This window comes from Harmonia axyridis, chromosome 2, assembly GCF_914767665.1.
Source record: "Harmonia axyridis chromosome 2, icHarAxyr1.1, whole genome shotgun sequence".
NCBI lineage: Eukaryota > Metazoa > Arthropoda > Insecta > Coleoptera > Coccinellidae > Harmonia > Harmonia axyridis.
In genome coordinates, this window is record NC_059502.1 from 56,099,081 (window position 1) to 56,126,464 (window position 27,384).

At 36.0% G+C, this 27,384-nt stretch overlaps 1 protein-coding gene across 1 annotated transcript in view; it reads right to left on the bottom strand.

Moving 5' to 3' along the window:
* The window catches only part of LOC123672840 (roundabout homolog 2), a 327,252-nt gene extending 304,578 nt beyond the window's left edge, over positions 1-22,674 (bottom strand). Inside the window, exon 1 of the mRNA XM_045607151.1 lies at positions 22,551-22,674. Coding sequence (XP_045463107.1) covers positions 22,551-22,605 — 55 coding nt within the window. The 5' untranslated portion in view covers positions 22,606-22,674. The remainder of the gene's footprint in view (positions 1-22,550) is intronic.
* Positions 22,675-27,384: the final 4,710 nt, after the last annotated feature.

Below are 27,384 nucleotides of genomic sequence, written 5' to 3' on the forward strand. Positions count from 1 at the left end.
TTGAAATGTCAAAATGATCCGAAACACCCCGTATACTCGAAAACCGCGAGGAGAATCGAAGGTTTGGGATTTTTCCCGGGATCTCCGGACGATTTTGAGGGGGGTCTTATTCTTGTCATTTTTGCTCTAGATGGTCCCGTTTGGGCTGTGATTTTACGTTTAAAGTTTGACGTATATGTGCAAGCGGTTTTATATATACTTAGATTAGATATCCGATGAACCAAGGATTCACAATATCAATGAATATAGGATTGAAGTTTCAAGAATGAAATTTCATTATATTGATAAAAAGGACATTGTATCAGTGAAATCAAGTTGATGATTGATGTCCTTCTATACAATGAACATTTTTTTCATTGTACTGCAACCGTTCAAAGTAATTTCTCCTCAAATCAAGATATGGCAATTACTGAAACGAGTAAATGAAGGAATTACTAACATGAGGCCTCATCTAAATGTTCGTAAACATTCTCGTCTGTCAACGTTTCTCTCCACAGGGTGTTCTAAATAAAAGCTTACTCTTCATTATTTTTGTTCATCCTCCGAATATAACAAAAACCATGTAACTGAGGACGGCATTTGAACAATTCAATTCGTGACGAACAAGTCCAAATAAGAATTGTTAAAGTCGAAAGTTTCAAGAGAAAATGAACTACACTTTTTGTTGAGATTTTTTCCGTTATCCTAATTTTTTCTGTGGTTATATTTAGGTGAATTAAGAAATTTACGAGATCCGAATACGGTATTTTAAGAAGCATATATTTACTTAAGCCCAAGACAACAATATTATAAAAAAAAAGATTCCTTATTGTGTTATGGAAAAAATATATTTATATAGGATGGAAATTTGTCCCTTTTTCCTGGCACTGTTTAGACTTATCCGTATCTGTATCTACGACAAATACAAATCGATCATCTCTCCGAACTAGGAAAAATGAGACCATCGCGGAGCCACCCCAAAGATACACAGAACGGAGAGGCTGATCGGATAAATAACGATCAGACAATAGCTCAGATATTACCATAAATCGATCTGTGTTTATTCACAAAGACTCCATCGGTTAAATTTATGGCGATGTCGGAATTTGAAAGGAAGCACATCGAAACAAAAGGCTGGGATTCAATCGAGTGTAAACGGCGCTACTCGTTCCGTGTTTCGAAGGATTGGGGCAGCGTTGCCAGATGATTGGAGTGATTTGTCTACAGCCGAATCTTAATAATCATATTGAAAACCTTCCAAGGATAAAACGTGGAAAAATATGTTAGTCGTCGTATTCTTTTTTCTTTTAATACACAGGGTTTTCTAATATAAGGTTTCATTTTGAATAGCCCGCTATCTGGGCAGCTGTCACTTTTGAAGCTGTCATCTGAACCGTGAGCGTAGTTCAAGTATCACTGAGAATATTGCTTCTGTAGTCCGTAGTATTGACGAAAACTCAGGTTTGTCGATTCTTCGTCGATCTTGGGAATTATGCATTCCACAAACGACATTACGCCGTATTTTGCATCAGAAAGACTTGGGTCTTAACGCTTTTGAAGTTCAGTTTACACAAGAAATCAAGCTGGTCGATCACTAGCAACGTCGTTTCTTCCCTGATCGGGTCATTGACTTTTGATTCGATAGGGTTAACTTTCAAATTCAACCAAATCGCTTTAACACTTAGTGTTAGAATAGAACATTAGCCCCTAAATTTCGAATAGGAAAGATGGGATCAGTGATACCTCATTTGAAAAGTCTTTCTATCCTGAGTTCAGCATATTTACTTTTTCTCATTAAATCCATTTGTCTTCGAGATATTCAAACATAGATTTCGCACGATAATGATCATTGCGTTAACCATGCTAAGCGTAATAACATTTTCACTAATTTATTCTATGGTTACGATAGTTACTTTCATGAACAAGAGAAATTTATATGAATAGATATTCTGGATTAGAGGAAACTGTGTGGAAAACAATTAAGGTGAAAAACGCGTCAATAAAAGGAACATTTTTGTAATTGCACAAATATTCAACGCTCAATTTTTGCTCTGGAGTCATCTAAAGAAAATAATCTACGCTACACAGCTAGTATGCTTAAAGTAGTTAAGTCGACGAATTATAGTAGAATGTAGAAAAATAAAGCCAATAATACTACAAAACGTGAGGACTAGATTCGAGCAAAATCTCTGTGTATGGGCGAGGCAGGAGGACCGTTTGAACAGTTTTATTATATTATTATTATTATAAGGTAAAGTGTTGAGGCCAAGCCTATAAACTCACAAGATTAAATATATGAAAAAATACACCGAAACTTATAAAAAACGCATTACAAAAGCAAAAGAAATGCAATACTCCTCAAGTAGCACTCACTCGCGACGAAACCAGGTGTCATAGTTATTTTTGAAAGATTTCACAGAAACTGAGTTCATCACCGATGAAGGTAAAGAGTTCCAAACGGAAAACACGCGGTTTGTGATGAAGAACTGTCTTTGCGATGTCTTGATACTCTCCTTCCTCAGCTTGTAAGCGTGCCCTCGCAGAAATTTGACCAGGTTCAACTTGAAGAGACCACTGAGGTCAACTCCAAAAAAGTTGTGGAGATCACGAAAACTTATGATGAGATCACCACGCAGCCACCTGTCATGAAACGTGGACTAATTCATGATGGACAGTTTTTCACCATAACTGGGACGTAAGATGCCGTAGGGTAGACGAGTTGTCAGTCGCTGGATGCTCTCCAACAATGCTGAGTTTCTACTCAATGATGGACCCACACAGGGCCAGCAAACTCCAATATGAGTCTCACGTAAAGTTTGTAAAGGATAACACGCGGGGAGGGATCACATCTACCAAAAGCCTTCTGAACCATGAATAAGATTTTTTAGACCTTGTTTACCGCATGAAGAATGTGGTCGGATCAGCTTAGGCTCCCTGTCAAAATAACACCAAGGTCAGCATGACTTCTACAAGTAGCGATGGGGGTGGTTGTTTAGATAGTACTGATGATGGGGATTGCAAGCACCCAAGTGTAGAACAACACACTTCTCGTAGTTGAGAGGCAACTTCCACTCCCGGCACCAACGGTTCTATTTCTACAGGTCTTCCTGAATCAGTTGAGCTGCCACGTTGGGATTACCGAATAATGAGTACTTTGACAGGAGCTAGGACAGCTCATAATCATAATCATAATAATCATAATCATAATCATAATTTATTATTCTCTATATAAAGATATAGGAAGACGTCAAATGAATATAACAACATATAAGGTATATAACAAGTACACATTACAAATACAATAATTACATTATAGACTTAATTAAATAGAAATCATGTAAAAATATCACTGTCTAAAAATTCCTGCACACTATAGAAAGCAGTCTTCAACAGCATCTTTTTCATCTCCAGACTGAATCGCTTTTCATCCAACCTCTTGAAAGCATTTGGAACTTTATTATAAAAAACAGGACCCCAATGGTCAATGAACTTTTGGGATGAGGTGAGTCGATGGTAAGGTATTTCTAGAGCAGATTTATTTCTTGTATTGAAAGCATGTCTGTTCATATTTCTTGGAAACTGTTCAATATTTTGGTGAACATATTTTAAACAGGCTAGGATATACATGCTTGATATTGTGAGTATCCTCCCTGATACAAACGAACTCCTACAGCTGTCTCTGGCTTTAAGGCCGCAAAGTGTTCTAATTGCCCTCTTTTGCAGCCTTAAAACTCTAGATGCTTCCGATGTTCCTCCCCAAAAAACTATTCCATATGAGCTCCTAGCTCCTGTCAAAGGATTCTTACTTCATTACCGAATAATTTGGTATCGTCGGCAAATTGGTAACACTGAGAATTGAAGTTCTTGGGTAAATAACAGATGTAGACGAGAAAAAGGATTGGACCCGAAGCAGAACCCTGTGGAATTCCACTTCCAACAGGTCTCGCCGAAGGCAAAGATCTATCGACCCGAACCTGGAAGGTTCTATCGGTAAAAAATGGTTTAATCCAAGAAAGTTAATTTAATATTTTATTCAATTCTCCGATTAAGTACTACATTTTTATATATAATGATTCAGCAATAATTTTTGTTGTGTTTTCATCGAAGGTCCTCGAAACATGTTTTTCTAGATTGTTTTCTTGCTGTTTCTAAAATGAAAATTATTATTGTTGAAGGAAGGAACTGACAGTATTTCGATGTCTGGTGTTTGGAGTCAGTTATGGAATATCATCTAAAATACGGAATAAATGAACAATAAATTCGATTGATTGTACAATATGCTTGACGGGAAAACCGATGTTGTTAAAAAATTTAAATATGGATATTTCAAGAGCCAAAGAATCAAATTCAACATGCTGAAGTCAGGATAGTAAGACCTTTCATCACTCACCATTTTTCCTATTCAAAATTTAGTGGTTGGGGTTGTAACGCTGAAAGGATATTGATGTGAGTTTGATCTGAAATATGTTCCCTTTAGAATCAAAAACGACGTGTCTGAGCATTTTTTCGAAATGAGTTCATTCCGCCTATTAGCTCGTCTGTTTCGTTTTCAAGAGCCCAGCCTGTATAAAAATAAAATATTACCATTAAACCTTTGTAAATTACATAGATAGTTCTCCACGATTTCGTTCTACAAGGTGGAGCAGAATGAACGGAGTCGCCACAGAATTAGTTGAAGAAATTTCACTACGGCGTTAGGAATAAGGGGGAATTTGTAAATCTGGCAACAACGCATAGGGGTGGCCTGAAGGGAAATTTTCATCAGAGCGGGGTTTTCCCCACGGAGGACGGGAGTTTCGCATTCTTCCCGCGCGTTCGTAGGATTGTTCGGAATATCCAGGCGACAAAAGGTGAACGACAACTAGAACAGCCGTTCGTTGCGTCGTTGATGAAACGTGAACTATTCAATTCGTGGTTTTTATGGGACTACTTCATCTTCGTACAGAACAGAACTGAAGTTCTTGATGTTGAGGGGGGTTAAATAGTTTGAATAAATAAGGTTTGTTGTCCCACTCTATAAAACGAGATTATGAGTTTCGCGAGAAGTTCACTGCCAATATTTTGGCACGCAGACTATACTGATGCAATCATCAGAATTGCTTTTCGGTATCGGTTCCTGCCTTGTACACCTCAACAACTAATTAGCAGAGGGTTATAGGTACAGATTGAATGCAACGACCATAAGGGGGTATTGCAAGATGTGCAAGTTGCTCGGCCATGCGAAGAGTCATCAAATCTTGAGAAAGATAAATAAGTGTCGAAAATGCCAACCAATACCGATATATTCAGCCTTTCAATTTGAAAATTTCTGTCAATGGCTGTGACATCTATTTATCAATAATTAGATATCACTTATACCTTCAGTCGTAAGTAGAGGTAGTAAAGGGTGTTTTTTCGAGCTATAGAACTTTAAATTGCAATAAAACAACGATGGATTATTCGATTGACATGAATTTTATTTATCCGCAAGATAATCTTGTGGCATTACATTATAAATATGATTTCTGGCATATGACCACCACGGCTGGCTCGGATGTAGTCCAATCTGGACGTCCAATTTTCGATGACTTTTTCCAACATTTGTTGCCGTATATCGGCAATAACACGGCGAATGTTGTCTTCCAAATGGTCAAGGGTTTGTGGCTTATCCGCATAGACCAATGACTCTACATAGCCCCATGGAAAGTAGTCTTGCGATGTTAAATCACAAGATCTTGAAGGCCAATTCACAGATCCAAAACTTGAAATTAGGCGGTCACCAAACGTTTCTTTCAATAAATCGATTGTGGCACGAGCTGTGTGACATGTTGCGCCGTCTTGTTGAAACCACAGCTCCTGGACATCATGCTTGTTTAATTCAAGAATGAAAAAGTTAGTAATCATGGCTCTATACCGATCACCATTGACTGTAACGTTCTGGCCATCATCGTTTTTGAAGAAGTATGGACCAATGATTCCACTAGCCCATAAAGCGCACCAAACAGTCAGTTTTTCTGGATGTAACGGTGTTTCGACATACACTTGAGGATTAGCATCACTCCATATGCGGCAGTTTTGTTTGTTGACGTAGCCATTCAACCAGAAGTGCGCTCCATCGCTAAACAAAATTCGCTCAAGAAAATCGGGAACAACGGCAATCTCATTTTGGGCATTTATTGCAAGCGTTGTTCAGGCGTGAGTCTATTCATGATGAATTGCCAAACCAAACTGAGAATAAATCACTTGACAGCTGTTAAATCGGTCGCCATCTTGAACAGTTATGCCAACTTGAAGTTATATACCTCGAAAAAAAACACCCGTTACAAACTAGCGTTCAAAAAAAGTCAGGACGTCAAGGCAATGCCAATGCACAAGCAAACATCAGCAACAATGGGAATTCAGTTAAAGCCAGAGTTAGAAACGTGCTCCGTGCCTCGCGACTGAACATTTTTTCTCAGCACCGCTTCCGATAAAAACAAGAAAACCGAACGCTTCCTCGCAAAAACTACGTTCATTCTCAGCCAGTTCCGACATTAAAGGAATAACAGAGAAATTTATCCGCCACCTGCATTATGCGGAAAGCTTCGGGGATTCACTAAATCACAACGCTTTCATTCCCATTTCCTGCTCAGACTTTTGTTCTGTGCGGACCGCCCCGGCTGAAATGAATTTAGATGTTCAGATAAAAATCCGCATCGTTTAGAATAAAATATTCACCCCAGTAGCCGAGAACGATCCCGATCCCCAGCGCGGAAAAAAAAATACTGAAACGAGCTACGACCACATCCGACCGCCTCGGACCCTGTTTATACAAATTGATCTTATGGAAAATAAAATAGAGTGGATCTCTGAAAACCTTTGGGGAAAACCTGCGAACTCGCTACATTCGAACTGAATGTGTACGGAGTGTCAATAGGTTGTCATTTTCACTTCGTAGGTAGCTAACTATCATTTATTGCGAAGTGAATGGCCATCGACATTGGGTCCTTCAGCCTGTTCTTTCACATACATTAATTTTACATTTGGTGAATTGTGGAGTATATTATTCAGGAAAAACACTCGAACTAATTTTTTTCAATATCAAATGAAATGCGAGATTCATATTATCAACCCTGTACATCAAGAAACACGAAACGGAAATCGAATATCTTCTATTGGACCATAAATTCTCCCTTCATCAAACTGAGCCGAAACTTTTTGCCGCGTCCGCCTCAAAACTATATTTCTTCCCAGTCATTTTTTTATCTTCACTTCGTTATAGAGATCTCGAACGAGTGACTCCTCGGAAAAGTTGAAAGTTTCGGAAGCTATTCCGTTCAACTGCGCCAAGTGACCATAATAAACCGGAATGACATCCGGAAAATGAGTTTCCGAAACCTCAGACGCGAGTTTGAGGAAACCGTTGGATCGTCTGAGCGGAAAAATCGATAAGCCGACGAAATGGCTTTTCAATGTCTTATGTTTACTGTACTTACGAGCGGTCTCCTTCTGCCGTTTCGTTCATCATAACGGTAGAAATTACCATTACGGGATAGTGTGCTCTGGACAAGATATAGTCACTGAATTTCTACGGAATTTGTATATAGTCCTTTCAGGAATTATTGACATCGAAGTACAGTCGCGGCTTTATTTTTTATTACAAAATATCACTAAAAATTGATATGGTTTCATCATTCATCATAGAATTAAAGTAGATACAGGGTGATTCACCGCAATGGCCTATTAGGAGTTTATGAAAAACTGATCATATTTTGTGCTGAAAATTTTGGGGTTTGAGACATTGATCTTTCTGCCTAAAATATTTTCAGATCTATAGGATTATTTAAGCAAATCCTATACCTAAATGAATACTTTAAGCGTTATCGAGGAAGAACTTCAAATGAGAAAAATAGCAATTTCTAACTATGTGTATGTGTTTTCCGGAAGTAACAGACTACTACACACAGTAAGGAATTACGGTTTTTCCTCATTTAAAGTTCTTCCTCGATAACTCTTGAAGTATTCATTTAGCATCACTATTTGTGTAAGTAGAATCGACTAAAATAATGAAAAATATAGCTATTAGTTCGAAAATCTTGAGTTTTGATGAATTTGACTTGTACAAGTTCATGATCTTCTATAAATACTCTGTATATTTTTGATTCTAACTTCAAAAAGTCTCATAATACGCAAAATCGAAAATGAAAAAGGCGTTTTCGAAAAAAAATTTTCTGCAGAAATATTCAGAAAAATGTGAGTCCCCGTCGCCAACATTTTTTTCATAAGAATCCCATAAACTCATGAACCGTTGAGTTTTTACCCATATTGCTGAAATTGTCATCAACATAATATATCTGATGGTGTAATAATATACTGGGTGTGCCATTCGAAATGAGGAAGTAGTAGTATGTTTCCAGTATAACGGGAAGTTGTAGAGATTTGAAAATATTTAAGGGAGAAAGACCAATGTCTCAAACCCAGACATGCGAATTTTCAAGACGAAATTATGATAAATGATAAAAATCTATCAATCGACCATTTAAAATAATCTACCTTTACCCTTGAATATACTTGGCACACGATTTTTACTTTCTTTCTATAATCCACTGTAGAATAAGACTGCCATTTTCATCCAGATAAATGAATTCCATATTTTGTTGCAAATATCCTCTGTACTAAGCATAAAACTGTACTCTACTTATTATATATTTCTGGTTATCAAAAAGAATTTTCCTTTTATCAACTGTTTTGAACTTTTATCCAATTGATTTTATGTAATGTTGTCTTTGTTTGACTAAAATTCAAATGCTCTTTGTTCAGTTGCTATCCAGACTGATATATTCGTAGCTTTTGATTTTGGTAACAATCAAATCATTCAATAATTCTTTGAAAGAGAAATTGTATAGCACAGGTTTTCTTACAAGATGTAATGACTCAACTTCTTCTTTTTGTAACATTGCTGAAACTTTTTAGTTTTACAATTTCTTGTGACAATAACCAATAACACTTACAAACTGAACAAAATCTAACCTTCTATCAATGACATTTCCAATACCAACTTGAAATCTGCAATTCAAAATATTATTGAATGCGCCATTACCAACTTGATTTAAAGTTAGCGACCCATTCTATAAAAGGAATCTGAAACTGAATGGTTAGCTCGGATATCACCTTGAAATTTATAAATTGGACAAGTATTCCCCAAGTGGTCAATGGTTTCTTATACACCACACTCACATAGTGGGCTATCAATAGAATGCCTTTTGAAGAGCTGACTATAACAAGTCCTAAGTCGATTCAAAATACATCAAATTATCCTAGGAAGATTGAAACCTGAAACTTTCCCTGAAGGATCAACGATTAGACTTTTGTTGAAGACATTACAAGAAATCCAGTCGGAACGCCAAATTTACTCATCAATTTCATTAGATTGAAGGAAGGTATCAATCCATAAAGGTTTAATCTGGCGGTTCTGGTATCTGGGAGGTGAGATATAATTGGAAATAAGTTCGGGTAGAAATGAAATGTTTCCCAAGATTTCAAGAACTGTCTACGAATATGAGGCGGAAGTATATGTGATAGCACTGGTAACCAATGTAACAATGTAGATCTAATAGTTCCACTGATAATTCTCTTAGAAACGTTAAGCAGTGCATCAATGCAAAAATCCATTCAATAATCCATTTTAATGAAGAAAAAACGAATATCTTGAAAATAAGTGCGAAAACTATCAAATAATATCGAGAGTGTGAAATTTCTCGGTATACAAATCCAGGAGAACCTCAAGTTCAATGCTCATATAGAAGATCTTACTAAAAAATTGTCATCTGTCATATTCCTCTTAGGCAGGCTGAAAAAATTGACCAATGAAGACGTTCTGATAAATTCCTATCATGCTCTGTTCCATAGTTCCATGTCCTCATTTGGGGTGATGCATCGGAAGCAAACTTGGTTTTTCTGAAGCAGAAGAGAGCAATTTGAACTAAGGCTGGAATCGGCAACACTGTCTCATGCAGAGAATACTCCGTAAAATACAATATACTTACCTTTTATGGACAATTTATCTATAATTGTTTGCTTCATGTTCATGAAAACAGTCACAAATACATTGAAAGTGGCGAATTCCATCAGTATTCCAAACGTAAAAGACAAAATCTTTGCGTGCCTTATCATAAAATAAAGCTAGCAAAGAAAACCACGAATTATTTGGCCATCAAAATATATAACCATCTCCCAGAGGATATTAAACTATGCCATTCATTTAAAAGACGTCTCAGACTCTTTCTGATTTCTAGATGTTGCTATTCTATTGAAGAATTTTTGTCAGATTGGTTCAAGTAAATTTCATTAATCTTTTGTTGATATTTTGGTTCATTGTAATTTTATTGACTCTTAATTGTTACCGCATGTTTTGTAATAATTTGTTAAATAAATTTGATTTGATTTGAATTTTATGAACATGAGCACAAACAGAACAACAGTATTCAACAGCAGAAAAACCAAAGCTGCTGTACGAAGAGTGCTGGCATCAGCACCCCATAAAGAACCGGCTGATTTTTGAAGGATATTATTCCTAAACTTCAATTTCAAACTCGAATTTTCCATTTTTGCTTTGTTGTTTGAAATTGATAATTGTTTTGTATTGCTCTATTTAAAAAGAATATACATGTAACGGGTGTTTTTTTTCGAGGTATATAACTATGAGTTGGCATTACTGTTCAAGATGGCGACCGATTTAACAGCTGTCAAGTGATTTATTCTCAGTTTGGTTTGGCAATTCATCCTGAATAGACTCACGTCTGAACAACGCTTGCAAATAGTGCAATTTTATTTCGAAAATAATGGTTCTGTGCGGAATATGTATCGCGCACTCCGTCCATTTTATTTTGTTTAGCGATGAAGCGCACTTCTGGTTGAATGGCTACGTCAACAAACAAAACTGCCGCATTTGGAGTGAAGCTTATCCTCAAGTGTATGTCGAAACACCGTTACATCCAGAAAAACTGACTGTTTGGTGCGCTTTATGGGCTGGTGGAATCATTGGTCCGTACTTCTTCAAAAACGATGATGGCCAGAACGTTACAGTCAATGGTGATCGGTATAGAGCCATAATTACTAACTTTTTCATTCCTGAATTGAACAACCATGATGTCCAGGAGCTGTGGTTCCAACAAGACAGCGCAACATGTCACACAGCTCGTGCCACAATCGATTTATTGAAAGACACGTTTGGTGACCGCCTAATTTCACGTTTTGGACCTGTGAATTGGCCTCCAAGATCTTGTGATTTAACACCGCTAGACTTCTTTCTGTGGGGCTATGTAAAGTCATTGGTCTATGCGGATAAGCCACAAACCCTTGACCATTTGGAAGACAACATTCGCCGTGTTATTGCCGATATACGACCACAAATGTTGGAAAAAATTCATCGAAAATTGGACGTCCAGATTGAACTACATCCGAGCCAGCCGTGGCGGTCATATGTCAGATATTTAAAATGTAATGCCACAAGATTATCTTGGGGATAAATAAAATTCATGTCAATCGAAGAATCAATCGTTGTTTTATTGCAATTCAAAGTTCTAAAGCTCTAAAAAAAAACACGCTTTATATTTAAATAACAATTCCAGGTCGATAACAGTCCGGAAAAGTTCGTTGTTAAGCATCGGATAATATTAAATTAGCTTATTTTGTGATCTGAATTTATATATTCTTGAACGCGGTTCAGCACCTCATTACCTAATATTGTAAATAAAATAATAAAGCATTTCAGTCTTGCCGATGACTATATTCATAAATTCCATAGTATATTTTCCCCTCATTCCGAATAACACTTCGAACTCCCTACAGTGTCTTAGTTTAATAAAAAAAAGCCACCTTCAGAAAACCATAATGTCACGACCTTTACATGTGGTATATTCTAACAGTGAAATATACTTTATAGGTGTATAACGCAGCACACCGCTGATTACATCCCCTTTCCGCCGACTTGGAAATTATAACCTCTGTTCTCGGTCGAGACTCTTTGTATGTCTCCTTGGATACTGAAAAAGTTTAGGTGTCCCCGGAGTGTCGTAATATCGCAACGATCCGGTGCGAGGGGTCCTTTCTTGTACGGAGATGTTTAGATAACATTCCGTTCGGAGATGAGGAGAATAGGAATTACGATTTTCTACTGAACGCCGCCGGAATAAAGAAAAAGATTTGGCTCAGCTATATTTTGACCCTTTGAACCCATTGTTCTTTTGTTAGGAGAGATGTTGAGTCTGATCTGATCCTACCAGGTGAAAGATGGTATGTCGTTGCATTTGTTGATGGCGTAACATAAAACTCATCACTCAACTGAAGATTGTACATCATACTGATGAGATGGCACTATTTCTTGAAAAAGTCCAGTCGCATTAACTTAAATATAATGTATTGATGACGAAAAGTAGATTTCAAATATAGTGACATGAAGAATTCTGTTTATTCAATTGTTATTTATTTATTACAACATTCAACAGCCTGAGCCAATTACATTACAGAATAGAAAAAAATTACAAAAAATGAAACCTTATTAAACTGAATAAATATCATGTGAAACATACAAAACAAAAGAAATTGAAGCCAAGTGCGAATCATGAAAAGATTATACAAAAAAAAAATAATAAGAAATTCCTACACCTAGCTCCATATTCTGTAATTTAATTTAGACTGCGATCCAAGAAAAGTTCTCCTTATAACAGATGGTTTACTATCGACAATATCAGAAACATCCTGAACATAGTGGTAGCTCTGACATATTCGGTACAGAGGCAAGAAGAGAAGTACATTAGTGTGCAGAAAAGGAAGGCAAAAGGTAGTCACAACACTCACGTGAAATCTGAGCACGTTAAGTAGATTAATAAGAAAGTAAGAAGGGACAATCATCTATGCTGGTCGTACCATGTGGTAGCGGTTACGAGGAAAGCAAGACAGATGACATATCTGCTGAGGAGGACTTTTGGAAGGAGCAGTGTTTCAACGTGGGGGTTTCTGTACAAAAACTACATACGTCCGCAGTATGCTGGACAAGTGTGGTAGCCATCAACCAGGTTCGATGAAAACCTCTTGGAGTCTATCCAGTGTGGACCCCGCGGCAACCATACGCTTACCCTCGCCCATCATATGAAGATCGCCTTCGCATTTTTGGCCTCTCTAGTTTTGCAGAACTTCGAAGCAGAGGTGATGTAGTCTTCACATACCGAGCTGTGAATGGTCACTTCGGAGAAGAGCTCAATAATATGTTTCAATCGAATGTGAATAGCTTGCGAGGACATAAGTTCAAACTACAGAAGGAAGCATTCAGGTCTTCTACAAGACAGATGGTCCTCTCCAACAGAGTGTTCACCATGTTGAACCAACTTCTAACAACTGTTGTGGAGGCCACATCGGTGAACCCCTTCAAGAGCAGACTGGACGATTGGCGCTCTACACGATGACCTGGTTATCGTTTTATTATCCCTCCTGAATATTACCACTTTTCATTCTTATTATTATTTTTTGACTGTCATTTACAAATTGGATTGTGCATTCTTGGAATTTACTTTTGTGTTTTGGGTTCATAGGTTTAACCAACCTCAACCCTTATTACTTATTAAATAAATAAATAAAATCAAATCCTGAACAGAGAGTTTTCTGAAGAAATACTAGACCCATATATCTAAGTGCGATTCCTATCCAGACTATCGACCTTAAATCTAGTCAGCAGCCGTTTATGTGCTATACCACGGTTCGGAAAGATACCATCAAGTCTGAAACTAACTCCAAAACCGCATCTGCACTTTTTCCAAACAAAAATGTGAACACCGTACGCCTACTCAACCTTTGACCTCACGAGAGCGTTAAACAAAACGAAGAGCGTGCTAGAATCGATTAACCACTTAGAACTCCTCACCAGAAAGCCAAGCGCCTTGAATCCACAAGACATAACTAGACACACGTGGGGTGTGAAATTCAATCTCGAATCAAAAACAACACCCAAGTCTCTGTACACATCCACCCTGGAAAAATTGTGACCGTCAATATTATATTGAAACCTAATTGGTGCCATCCTTCGACTGAATGAAATCAAGCAACATTTATTTATGTTGAGAGGAGAGAATTTCTTGCGCACCAACGATTCAATCCATCAATATCAGCCTCAAGTTCCTAACAATCCTCAACTGACAGAATCCGCCGAAACAACTTGCAGTCGTCCATGTAAAGTAGACATTCACTCCTCAGGAAACGGAAAATGTCATTGATGAAGATGACAAATAAAAGGGAACCCAACGCCGACCCCTGAGGAACACTAAATGATGCCACAAACTCCGCCGAAGTGAATCCGAGATACTGAACCCACACCGTCCTGTTGGTAAGGTCAGAAAATAAATGAAATTGAGAGTCAATCCAAATGATGACAATTTTTCAAGAAATGAAGAAATGACATCTACCAGGGAAAACTCATCCAAAGACATTGGTCACTGTGGATCGACTTTTGAAGAATTTGAGCTGATTATCAACAATATGACCGCTGACATGCGAATAGAGAATATTATAAATAACACTTTCGAAAACCTTGCTGAAGTTGTTCAGATTAACAATTGGTCCCTAATTTTCAATTGAATTACTATAACCTTTTTGAAACCAGGACAAATCCTGCCCTCCTTGCAGATGGTGGAAAATTAAAACAGAAGATAACGACAAAACTTTTTCTATTTTTCATAAAATTTTCAACATATCCCTCCGCAAGAAGGATAAATTTTCAATGTCTGTGTCTCTTTAATTTCAAAACAACAGCGCCTCTATCTGCTTGAAAAGTGACAGAGCTTTTTCTATTGGCCATTATACCTATATCGAACATGATTTCAAGAACCAAGACTACTAATGTTAATTCCCTCCGGATGTCTGGTTCACTATTCCTATATTTTACAAAAAAAAAACCTGTTGTGTTTAGGATTCTGAGGACATAACATAATGTATTATCCTAATATTTCAACAAGATTTGTATTTCGTACATTTATGTGGCCAGTATTAATTGCTAACTGCCGTATACCTAACTTTTATTTTTGAAGGGGGAATTACAACAAAAAAATGGATTTCTTCATCTATAGCATTTTTGAACTAGAAAAAATGTTCTGCATGCTCCTGCCAATCTAATAATCATTGCAACCTTAGCCATTAAGTATTGTCTGTCATCAGCTTCTACCAAAAATTCGGCAAAATCTTCATTAATAAAAACTTTTGATTTTTTAGCACTATAACCGACCCATTGCTTTTTTAATATACATATACTATCAAATTTGTATATTTTTCAATGCCAATATTGCTTACCAGACATAGTTCAGATTTTCTTCTCAGGGTGTCGCCTTCTCTAGAATTTTGACGATCATCATGATTATCTTCATTTTATTTACCCACTTCAAACCTTAACATTGAGTAAAGTGTCCATAATGTGGATAATTTTAGATCTTTCTTATCCTCAAAATATGCGAGTAAAACTTTCTGATTATCATGTTTTATTTTCTTCTCATCATGTATCAAGGTTTCTGTAAGCCTAGTCATTAAATGTCTTTGACTTATATCTTATCTTATATCACTCATTTTGTAAGAGTTAACTAAAATACTGTTTAGACTTATTTACAAAATGTCAAACTGACCACTAATATGAAGTGACAGCAGCAAAGAAAATAAATTCATCTTTTCACAGATTTAATCTGTTGCATCTTATTTTTTCCCACTTTCTACAAAATTAAAAAAATCTTATAAGCAATACGTTACGAAATGAAATTTTATGTAACTTTTGCAAAAGCTGCCACCACCACTTCCTTACAAATTATTTCATCGTTAGTTCCAAGCTTCGAAAGATGAGTATCGAGATAAAAGACATTTGATGTTCTTTCAAAAATGGATAAACACGAGTTTCGTGAATCAATAAAGCAAGCCAAACATTGGCTTGATAAGTATTTTGCAAGCTCTTCTCTATCAATAACGATGGTGAAAATGTTCTCCAGGTAAAGGAATTTGGCTCTAATGAAGACTTGATTGCCGATGTTGAAGGCTATTTCGAAAGCAAAGACAATTCTTCCTAAAGAAAAGGTAATGGAAAGTTAGAGGAGCGTTGGATCAACTACATGTATCACTCTCGGAGAAGTTGACGAATAAAGTCAAATTCCCAAGAAAAAAACGTGATTTTACTACTAAGGCCAGGACTTTCTAAGTAACGTTCAGATTTCATTTCAGATACAAAATGAATTCCCAAATCGGTAGTGATGTCAGAAATAAGTTGGCAAATAATTCTCTGTGTCAAATTCTGCTCCATCTTAGGAGGAGGCAAGGGAGAAGGCATCTAATACGTGTTTCAATGCAGGACACAATTGCTATCCAAGTCAGATCCGAGAAACTAATGAAACACTCTTCAGACTATGTTTCCGCCATTAAATCTTCATGATACTTAACGGAAAGTGTGAAGTGGTAAGTAATGAGCACCGCAGATTTCGGAGACAACCAGACATGACAAACCGAATCAACTGAAATATCGTTAACTCCCTCTAATAACCGAGAAACTGAACAAGATAGCATTCTGGAACCCATTTGTTAATTTGTGTTAATTCCCTGACCCTCGTCTCAGTTCGTGGGTCTCAGGCAGATGGTTATACTGGACGTTAATCTCCCAGAGAAATGCAGTTTCTGAGACATTCAACATTTCAGTAATCCCTTCTTGATTGCTACTGCTATTCGCAGCGAGTTACCCCGAACAGCAGGAATTTATATAGGTTTGCCCTATCCTATTGGTTTATTTCTCATAAACTGAGAGAAAACTCGATGTATACAATCTCAGTTCCTATTGTGATGAAAATTATTTCAAAAAGGTTATAAAGGGTGTTTTTTTTAGAGCTATAGAACTTCAAATTGCAATAAAACAACGATGACATGAATTTTATTTATCCCCAAGATAATCTTGTGGCATTACATTTTAATATGATTTCTGGCATATGACCGCAACGGCTGGCTCGAATGTAGTCCAATCTGGACGTCCAATTTTCGATGACTTTTTCCAACATTTGTGGCCGTATATCGGCAATAACACGGCAAATGTTGTCTTCCAAATGGTCAAGGGTTTGTGGCTTATCCGCATAGACCAATGACTTTACATAGCCCCACAGAAAGTAGTCTAGCGGTGTTAAATCACAAGATCTTGGAGGCCAATTCACAGGTCCAAAACGTGAAATTAGGCGGTCACCAAACGTGACTTTCAATAAATCGATTGTGGCACGAGCTGTGCGCCGTTTTGTTGGAACCACAGCTCCTGGACATCATGGTTGTTCAATTCAGGAATGAAAAAGTTAGTAATCATGGCTCTATACCGATCACCATTGACTGTAACGTTCTGACCATCATCGTTTTTGAAGAAGTATGGACCAATGATTCCACCAGCCCATAAAGCGCACGAAACAGTCAGTTTTTCTAGATGTAACGGTGTTTCGACATACACTTGAGGATTAGCTTCACTCCAAATGCGGCAGTTTTGTTTGTTGACGTAGCCATTCAACCAGAAGTGTGCTTCATCGCTAAACAAAATAAAATGGACGTAGTGCGCGATACGTATTCCGCACAGAACCATTATTTTGGAAATAAAATTGCACTATTTGCAAGAGTTGTTCAGGCATGAGTCTATTCATGATGAATTGCCAAACTAAACTGAAAATTAATCGCTCGACAGGTGTTAAATCGGTCGCCATCTTGAACAGAAATGCCATCTTGAAGTTATATACCTCGAAAAAAAACACCCGTTATCTTCTATTTTCGATAAATGTGTATCGGGTGTACCAAATTTGTTGTCTAGAGAGAAGAACTCAGAATCCCTTTTTAGCTAGAGGAAAATGAATATCACAATATTTTGAGGCTCGATTTTTGATAGAATACATTTCGTAAAAAGTTCAACCTTATAAGTTCAATTGTTTTCAAGCTTTAAGAGAAAATTAAAAAATGACGTAAAATGAAAAGTTCTCATTATTTCTTCTTGACTGGTCCAACATGAAACAAAAACGTTCTGCAGGCACTTTTTTCAGTAGCATCTGTAATTTTTTTATTGTGTTTAGTTTTATAGATATAATACGAAATTGCTTTTTTTTTAATTGTACTCCATATGAATTTCTAATATGAATAAAATCGCTTTTTTCCCATTTCGAAAATATATTACATAACATAAAATTTTTTTACCAAACTACAAAAATAATCAGAAGTTTGATTTTTACAGTACAAACCAACCAGGTGTCTACGACAGTGTCTATCAATGATAATCTGTGATCTTCAGATAATTGAAATATTCGATAGCCACCAAGGTCTCCGGATTCAACACCGTTATATTATATTAGCAAATAGATAAATGTTGTTGGTGGTGGAATATTTTAATTATATGAAGTTCACAGATTATCATTAGTACCCATTGATATGCCTATGTATAATTTGATAAGAAATTCATATGTCGTGTTATAAATTTCTGAAGTGGGGAAAAAAAGAAATTTCATTTGTTATAGAAATTTTTATGATTCATTTAGAAAAAAATAAGTTTGTATTATAACTGCAGAACCAGTTACAACGCCCCACCAAAACAGAAATTATGTTTGAGTAAGTTTAATACTTTGAAAACTTTCAATTTATTCATTTATTCAAACACCACAATGATGATTGTAGTAATTATAACTATTTATAATGATATATTATATCCCTAAAAAAAGGGCCAGTATTCACTCAGAGCATTTTCATATTACTTGGATTTGTATATTGTTATATATATTTTCCTTCACGCTGAAAAAAAAAAGTGTCACTCAGTCACATATATAAATTTCGAGAAATGGGTTACATGTTCCAAGAGTTTCCATTTCAAAGATGTCCCCCTAGAGAAAAGGATTGACCATGCAATCAACCAAATTTTATCCTACCGGAAGAACCTCTGTTTCCCTTTCAAATGTGACACAAGGGTGTACTGAATCTCAATAATAATACACCTCTCTTGGAGTAGGTGGAAACATACAGATACATATGTCCAATCTCCCATCTCCGGTCGTGATGCTATTTTTGTTCTATTTATTATTATGGAATTTAAAACGCCTGATGAAAATAATTCAGTTGACCAAGTATTCTAAAAGAACATATAATCAGTTTCCGAAAGAATAATTGTTTTAAGATTTTTTTACCGTTTTTCAAATTTTTAATTCAATATTTCTATATATATTTCAAAACATCATTTTAGGTGGCAAAGCTGAAACATAGGGTTTCATGATGTATTTTAATATGTAGTTAGTTGGAATATTCATCCATTTCAATATGATTTATGAATTAAAAACATGAATCTTCATTACAGTTCTATTGAAATACTTCAGCACATTGTGTATCACACGTTCTTTTACGAAGTACATTTTGAGATTCCTTCCCTTCAGTTTTTCTCATATACTTTTCAATCTGATGTTTCGTGATCAATAGAGAGAAAGTTTGAACACAATATGAACATTTACCTTATATTAATTCGAACAATATTTATTTATAAGATAATAAGCTCGATAATAAGGTATATGATTTATTGTGATTCATCTGTCTATGAACGTAAATTCTTGTTGTACTTTTGTTATTCCTCGTGTTATTCCTTTATATTATTATGGAAACAGTGGAATTAAAGTCCTAACCTCAGTACTGGCACTGCAGTTTGGATCTTATACCTTTTGAGAATCATTTGATTCATGTTCTTGGTTATGCTGCAAATTTTATATGAATTGTATACATATTTTCAGTCCATTCATGAATGGAAGTTTCTGGTATGCTTTTGGTCTTTATATCACTTAGGTAAACACTGCAATTGATAAGATGTATTTGATGCAAGATTGATGTTTGTGTTATCATTTCCTTCTTATTTGCATTTATTCAAGTCAATATTGAATTAAGAACCCAAATCGAAAAATCGATAATCTACTGGAACTAGATGAAGTTCTTTTGCTTGTTGATTTATCGAAATGCTTAACCGAAAATAGTGCACGAACCTGCTCTAGATATCCAGAAACATCACCCATTCATCAATACCTACTCGTAGATCATTTTATTCATTTATATGATTCAAAAAAACATTTCGTCAATTTCTAAAGCTGCGGAAAGTACTGACGATATCTTATAGAAAAAATCAATAAAGTCCACCCATATTTTTTCCAAATCACCAGGCACAAACTTTTACCTATTCCAAACATCAATAATATCTGCATGATCGATATCTCAAGAGAATATTTTTCACAAAATTTAAATGAATAAAACAACAAACGTTGTTCCTTATATTGCACTGATTCACATATTTCATATAATCCCATCACGAAAAGAAAACCTATATTCCTGCTGAAACTATATTCAATCGAGTATTCAATCGAGATCTCCTAAATTTCTCAATAGAACTTAATTGAATTTTCTCGGTGATTCCTATTGATTATGGCTTCTTTACTCTTCAGATGGAAAGAAAACACAATAAGCAGACCGTCTTCATTCAGATTTGTTAAAACTCGAAAGTGGAAATCTTATATTTCTGTCCCATATAAAATGGAAATCATTTTTTGTACGAGTATAGTTCATTTGGAAAATATTTAGTGATCCCGAGAGTGATCCTGAGCTTGAAAGCACCATTTTGATCCATTGCTTAGTACTGAGTACTTCGAGCATTTCCAATTTTGCATTACCTATGTCAAAACACTGCGAAAAAGTGGACCTTTATTTCGAATCAGAGTACGCTTAGAGCTTAGGGCTCGCCAACACTGATTACTTTTTTAAAGTGCTCGATAGAACTTAATGAATGAAATTGCTTTGAGCTTGAGATTACGGAGCACTTTTTTAAGAGCTCAGTGCTCGAAGTACTTTTTATCAGCGCTCATCGAATCGGAGAGTGTAGTAAGTTATGTAGCATGTGTGATATCCTCGGAATTCACATATAAAACAGTTTCTGGTGTACTCTTTATAAATCATTAGGGGGAACAGAGCATTGAATTCATACGAATTGTTTCTTTTAACGTGATTATTATCCTAATATTTTTTATCTAATGTCATTTGGAAAACATTTGGTTCAAAAAGTTCATTATTTGTTCAATATTTTTTGAATTGTACACATTGATCTTCCATCAATACATGAAAGTTTCTGGCTTTTTCTGTACCCTGAAGGTAAACAGTCATTCATAGGATTTATTTTTCGACTTAGCTTGAGTATTTTCATAGCAATTTTTATCTAATGGTGAATCATTGAAAATATAGGATAATTATTTATGTCGCATTTTTGGTGTCTTCTAAACTGTCCACATATCCTCAGTCCATACATAAATTAAAGTTGCTGGTGTTTTTTTGGTCTTTTGGATTTCACAGCCGTTTCAATGATATATGTCAAACATAGCTGGCATCCGTAGCATCATATAATAAGTTAAAGGTTAGCCATTTAATATGGCTATCTACAGCTTAATATGGTTTATCTACAGCTGAACGTGTGACTACACACTACATAATTCACTACAGAAATTAATTATTTTATATTGAGTATGTTTCCCGCATTACGAGCAGATTATGGTCGTATATCTGACAGCACAATTGGTAAATCAGTGAAAAAATTCGAAGAGACTGGACCTGTAATTAGTGTCTCGAAGGCTCATACATCATCGAAATGAACACTAGAAAGCCAAAATACGGCTACTTTGAGTGAAAATGTTGAATAAGATCCTAATTTATCCATTCTCGGCGCGCACAAGATTTGAGCCTCTCTTACGGCACGCTATCGCGTATTTTGCATCTTCATCCCTATAAGCTTCAGAGGACGAAAGAACTGAAGCCAGCTGACCTGGGAATACGTAGAATAATCACCCGATTGGGTGCTTGAACAATAACTTTTGGATGACGATTTTTTTCGCCGACGAAACACATTTTTAACTCGGTGGCTATGTAAACAAGCAAAATTGTCACGTATGTAGGCGGTGAAAATCCTTATGTAACTGCTGAGCTCCCTGCTGAGAGACCATTACATCCACAAAGAGTCACTGTGTGGTGTGCAATTTGGTCTGGTGGAGTGATTGACCTCTTTGAAAATGAAGAAGGTGTCACTCAAACCGTCAATTCTCATGGCTATACCTTTTTTTTAATTTTCATTATTATTTTGTTTTTTTAATTGAAAGAGATGTGGTTTCAGAAGATCGTGCAACAAACCACGCAAGACGCGCAATTTTTCGTTAAGGCGATGTGAATTGGCCAGCAAGTTCTTGTGATTTATCGCCTTTGAATTTTTTTTTGGGGTTATGCGATGGATTATGTTAATTTCGATAATCCCCAGATTATTGATGATCTGAAAACCAACATCCGTCAAGTAATTGTCGAAATGTGCCGGCAATTCATCAAAAATAACCTCACAAGGATCGAGTCCTGTAAGAGACTATGATATTGTATTCCACACATAATGTCAAGGTCCAATTTTTTAATTATTTTTATTTCAAATAGGAGTGCGTTTTATGTACTTTTATTTTCGTAATCAAAAAATGTTTCTTCTAATCGAAATAGTAAGAAACGAATCCATAAAATCATTTCACAAATCATCAGAAACGAACCTTCAGTACTCCATATCGCAAATAGTAGAAATACCACTCTCAGAAGTATCTTCATGGTCAAGCTCCACTATCCACAAAACCTCAACAAATATCAGTACACACACAACCAACAATCTATCTTCATACCACACTCATTCACATATTCCGAATAATATTATCACGAAAAAAAAATTTTTTTTTCCTGCTAAAAGTGGGTATACTAAACGAAAATATCCCAAATATAGTTTTCAATCGAAATGAACGAGAATCGTAAACGAGACTACGTCTTCAGATGTCAACAAAACACATTCTCCCCCTTATTTTCATCGAGAACTGTCAACATACCGAATGCAAAACGCGTATTTTCGCTCGTGCTCAACGGTACATGCAAGAGGGCGCCACCTCTGCGTTCCACGCTCACCGCCTGCTCTCTCTCGACTAAAAGCGCCAAGCGGAGATCAGAGCGAGCTTTCGGCTTTTCGAGCTTCGAGTAGGCGTGCAAATCCGCTGTTTGTCCAGCGTGGTCGCCGTTCTGTGCGTGGCTCCTGTTCTTTTTCGTATTGTCTGAATGCTGTACGCGTCCTTTGACGTTATGATGGATTAGGGGACGATCAATTATCGGCATAAAGAGTGTCGTATAGTGAATGGAACCGGTAGTCCTTTCAGGTGGAGGGATATTTGGAAAATAGCTCGCGGAGGTCGATTTGGTTATTGAAAAGGGGTAGTTTTGGAATTAATCCTGTAGCCATATCGTTTGATGAATTTACATCGGATCCCTAAAACTTGGAGTTCACATGTTTCCTGAAGGCACATTTTTTCCACATCTTTCAGAAAAACTATGCCAAAGTTGTGGCAGGAAGCTTCCTCGTCCTTCGGTCCTGAAAAATCAGATTTCTATAGGCTAGTAGTGTCTTAATTCTGAATATTCTCTTCAAATTGCATTAAACGAACCAGTTCTATTCTAGATATGGACAGTTGCGTCTTGTCTTGTCTTACCAAATCGATTTTGAAAATCACACATATTAATCGAATTGATGGAATATTTCTTCAATCCATTTCAATCTTAATTTCACATCATTCGGTACGGCACTGAGTCTCGGTTCCATAATATCTATCTCAGTCTCACGATTATTGCATATTTATGTCACTTCTTCTTTAAGAAGTAAACGGTCTGAGGCATGCTTAAGGTTGTAGACTACTTTGCGCTGAAACTGCAATTCCGCTAGATGGAGCTACACGAAAATTTTTGGTAGATTTGTACCTGACACACCCATTCTACTTGAAGAACCGCCTGTTTGGTATTTATTGCCCCTAATAAAATCTCAACTCTCGATGAAGCCCAGCAAAGAGTAAATTTGTGTTTCTGTAAAATTTAGAAATTCAGTTCAGTTTATATACAGTGGCGTATCCTAGGGGGGATAAGGGGGATCTATACCCCCAGGAGGAATATCCATTATATGTAACAATCTTATATATCACAATCTTATTATGAGTAAGCAGAATTCTTTGGAAAACTTGAATCTTTTTTTCCTTTATCCCCCCTCCAAGGCTTATGTCTGGGTACGCCACTGTCTAGGTATATAATACTAAATAAGAAAATCGCTGAAAATATTGTGAAGACAGAAATTACAATGAACCACTGTCATGGACTTATGTTGAGTATGGATAATAGAAATACCAATTTATTCGAATTGAGAAAAAATATATGATCATCTCTGGTTGTAAGATTTCACAGAGAAAATCAGAAAAATTTGCACATTGAAATTTCTAGAATGAAAAATTCGAAAAGCTTTTGAGTTCTCATTTTATGGCATTGGAGGCCACAACACTGTATATAGGAATATAAGATATGTGATTTATTAGGTTATTGTTGTCGGTCTATTTATCTAGATGAGAATTTTTTATATTCTCCTGAAATTCAGAATGATTATTTGACATTTGACACGTATTATAAGTCGTAAAAAAAATTAGTGAGGGCAATAAGAAAAGAGTAACAGAATAGGAATGAAAAGTTGTATTTTGTTTTGTCTATCGGGTGTCACTTTGGGTTTTTACAGATATATTCAGCTCATCTAAGTTCAATATTCAAGCTTTGTTTCATCGAAATCGGATGAAAAGGGTTATTGTCAAATAAAATTCACACAATAATTTGTTTTACTAGGCGACAAAGTAGTGATTGACTACCTTAGCTGCATTCCCAGCCACGATACGCTCAGCCTTATATTAGTATTAGCAGTTGATTAGCACTGAAATAGCAGTGGTATGAACAAGGTATTGAACACCCTTAACGCGCTTCCTTGTCTAGTGCTTTATCTACATTGACGCGGCGAGGAATCGAGAATATTCCTATGCCTTTGAAGGCGGCTTCTGAAAATAGATTTGAGGCATGCCGATGCTGCTTTACGAACTGCAATTGTTGTGCACTATTCGCGAAGCGGGAAATCGGGCTTTATTGTGATTTGCTGTAAAGTAAAGCGACCTTGTGACTATGGGGGCGTCTGAAAAAGGACTGGAACGACTGGCTTAGTGGCAGTATCCAGCCGAACTGAGGCTCAGTGGCCCATTTTTCATTCGCATCATTCTAGAGAGACTCAGATAATAAGACTACTTAAGTGTCTTTATACCCAATACATTATTCATTTGATATTGTTACAAAGTTGATAATTCTTTTCTTGCAAATGATGAACTTTTTCAGTAAATTCATGGAATTTCCATAAAAAACATTCCTTTAGTCAATCTACATTCAGGGAGACCGATATTCTAAGAGTAGTGAGTTACCTTACTCACCTGAAGTCGATATGTAATTTGACTGAAATATCGTTGTATAATCAATGAATATAAGCGCGAATAACGTGTTTTACTTTTTGATCATATCAAGATGAATTTCCGTCTAGTAAAGACCGGAACAATCAAGAATTATAAATACTATTCGATGATGAGAAGTTTTACAATAAGGTAAGGTTTTGATTGATGAGTAATTGGAATGATTGATTGATGAATATTTGAAATGATTGATTGAGTTATAATCATTGTATTATTTACAGTATCAATGAAAGAGATTGATAAATATTTCTCGAAAAAAAAAAGTCCTAAACTGAAATTTTCTCGAGCAAATTTTATTCGTGTCTAAATATTACTCCACAACTGTATTTAGAAAGTTGAAATATTGAAATTCCGTTGCGAGTACTTGGGAACAAATAACAGAAAACCACTTAATTTCATTGAATTATGAATATCATGGATGACCTCAGTAGTATGAAATCGATAAAACAATTTTGAACAACTCCACCCAAATTCATTCATGAGGATCTTATTTGTTTTTTATAGCTCATTTTAAAATGTTTTCACAGCAATTTTTTTGAGTAGATAAAGTATCATTTCCACCGCAAGGGTAAATAAAGTAAGAATTTAACAGCAATGGTAGATAAAACTTTTTTTATTCAATTGAATTTAATTTGAAATTTGAATGTAAAATTTTATATTCGTTGACAGAGTTGATATGCCTAGTAGTTGAGAAACACAGTAGGGATTTTTGTACCAAAATTACAATTTCCTTTGAAATCTATAGTCTAGCTAGCTAGATGTTGTATTTCACACGACGATAAAATCGCATTATCTTCTCGAGCGTAATTAGTGTATCGACTGACGTCCCGTCGCTAAAAGACTCTCTCAAAGATAAATTACAAATTTATCGTCTTGTATAATGAATACCTATTGATCGGCCTTTTCCTGAGGTTTGAATTATTATTCACAGCTCGGTAGCACAATCCATTCACCTTAACAGTTGCACCAGCTTCATTTTCGAATCAGTAATGGTGGGTTTATACACCATTCCTAACTAAGGACTAAGACTAAACATAAGAACTAAGAATTGAACGCTAACAAATCAATGCAATTTTATGCATTTTACCTAAGGGCTAAGAACTTACACTATGACTAGAAAGTTGACCAACTTTTAACTAAGAACTTAGCTCTTAGTTAAAATAATGAAGTTCGCATGCGCCGCATAGAATTTCAATATTATCGAGTACTAAGTTTCTATCATTTTGCGCTACACTTCACTAAGAACTAACAATAGTCTACATAAACGCCACTGAATTCTTAGGTTTAGTTTTTAGTTCGTAGTTCTTAGTCCTTAGTTCTTAGGAACGGTGCATAAACCCACCATATTAAGGTCCAATCACACCACCATCCCAAAAACCGCAGCAAGAGTTGAGGATGGAGAGACTTTTCAACAATCAATATCGGATTTTCAAGCCCGTAATGCATGAAAATGAATGAAAATCGGCATCATCACTGAGGTTGATTTTCCAATGAAAATTCGGATCATTTTGATTCCTTTTCAGATCCCAATCATCGGGGATGATTCTTATGTTAACTCAATTTTGAAAGCCTTCAAATCTGTCTTCTTTGAAATTCGGGGTTTCACCGTTTGTGGGATGCTTTATTTCCAAGATCGACGAGGAATCGACTAACCAAGGCTTTCGTCAACACCACGAGCTACAGTAGCAATATTCTTATTATGTAGTTGTTGAGCGGAGCACACGGTTCCGATTCATCTCATCACAAACTTGTCAAATTTTTCCACAAGTTTTACTATTGGCGGCCGATAAGAATCTTCAAGTCTTCAATTTTGCGAACTGCAGAATTTTCACCATTTTTGTAGTGAATTTTAACAATTTCAATGCGTTGTTGAAACATTTTTAGTTTCATTTTTAATCATGTTGTAGTTTTTACTTGCCAAATTTCAAATTATGACAGTTTAAAAAATGACAGCTGCCCAGATAGCGGACTATTCAAAATGAAACCGCTTATTGCAAATCCCTTTATAGAAAAAAAAAATTTAAAGCTCCTC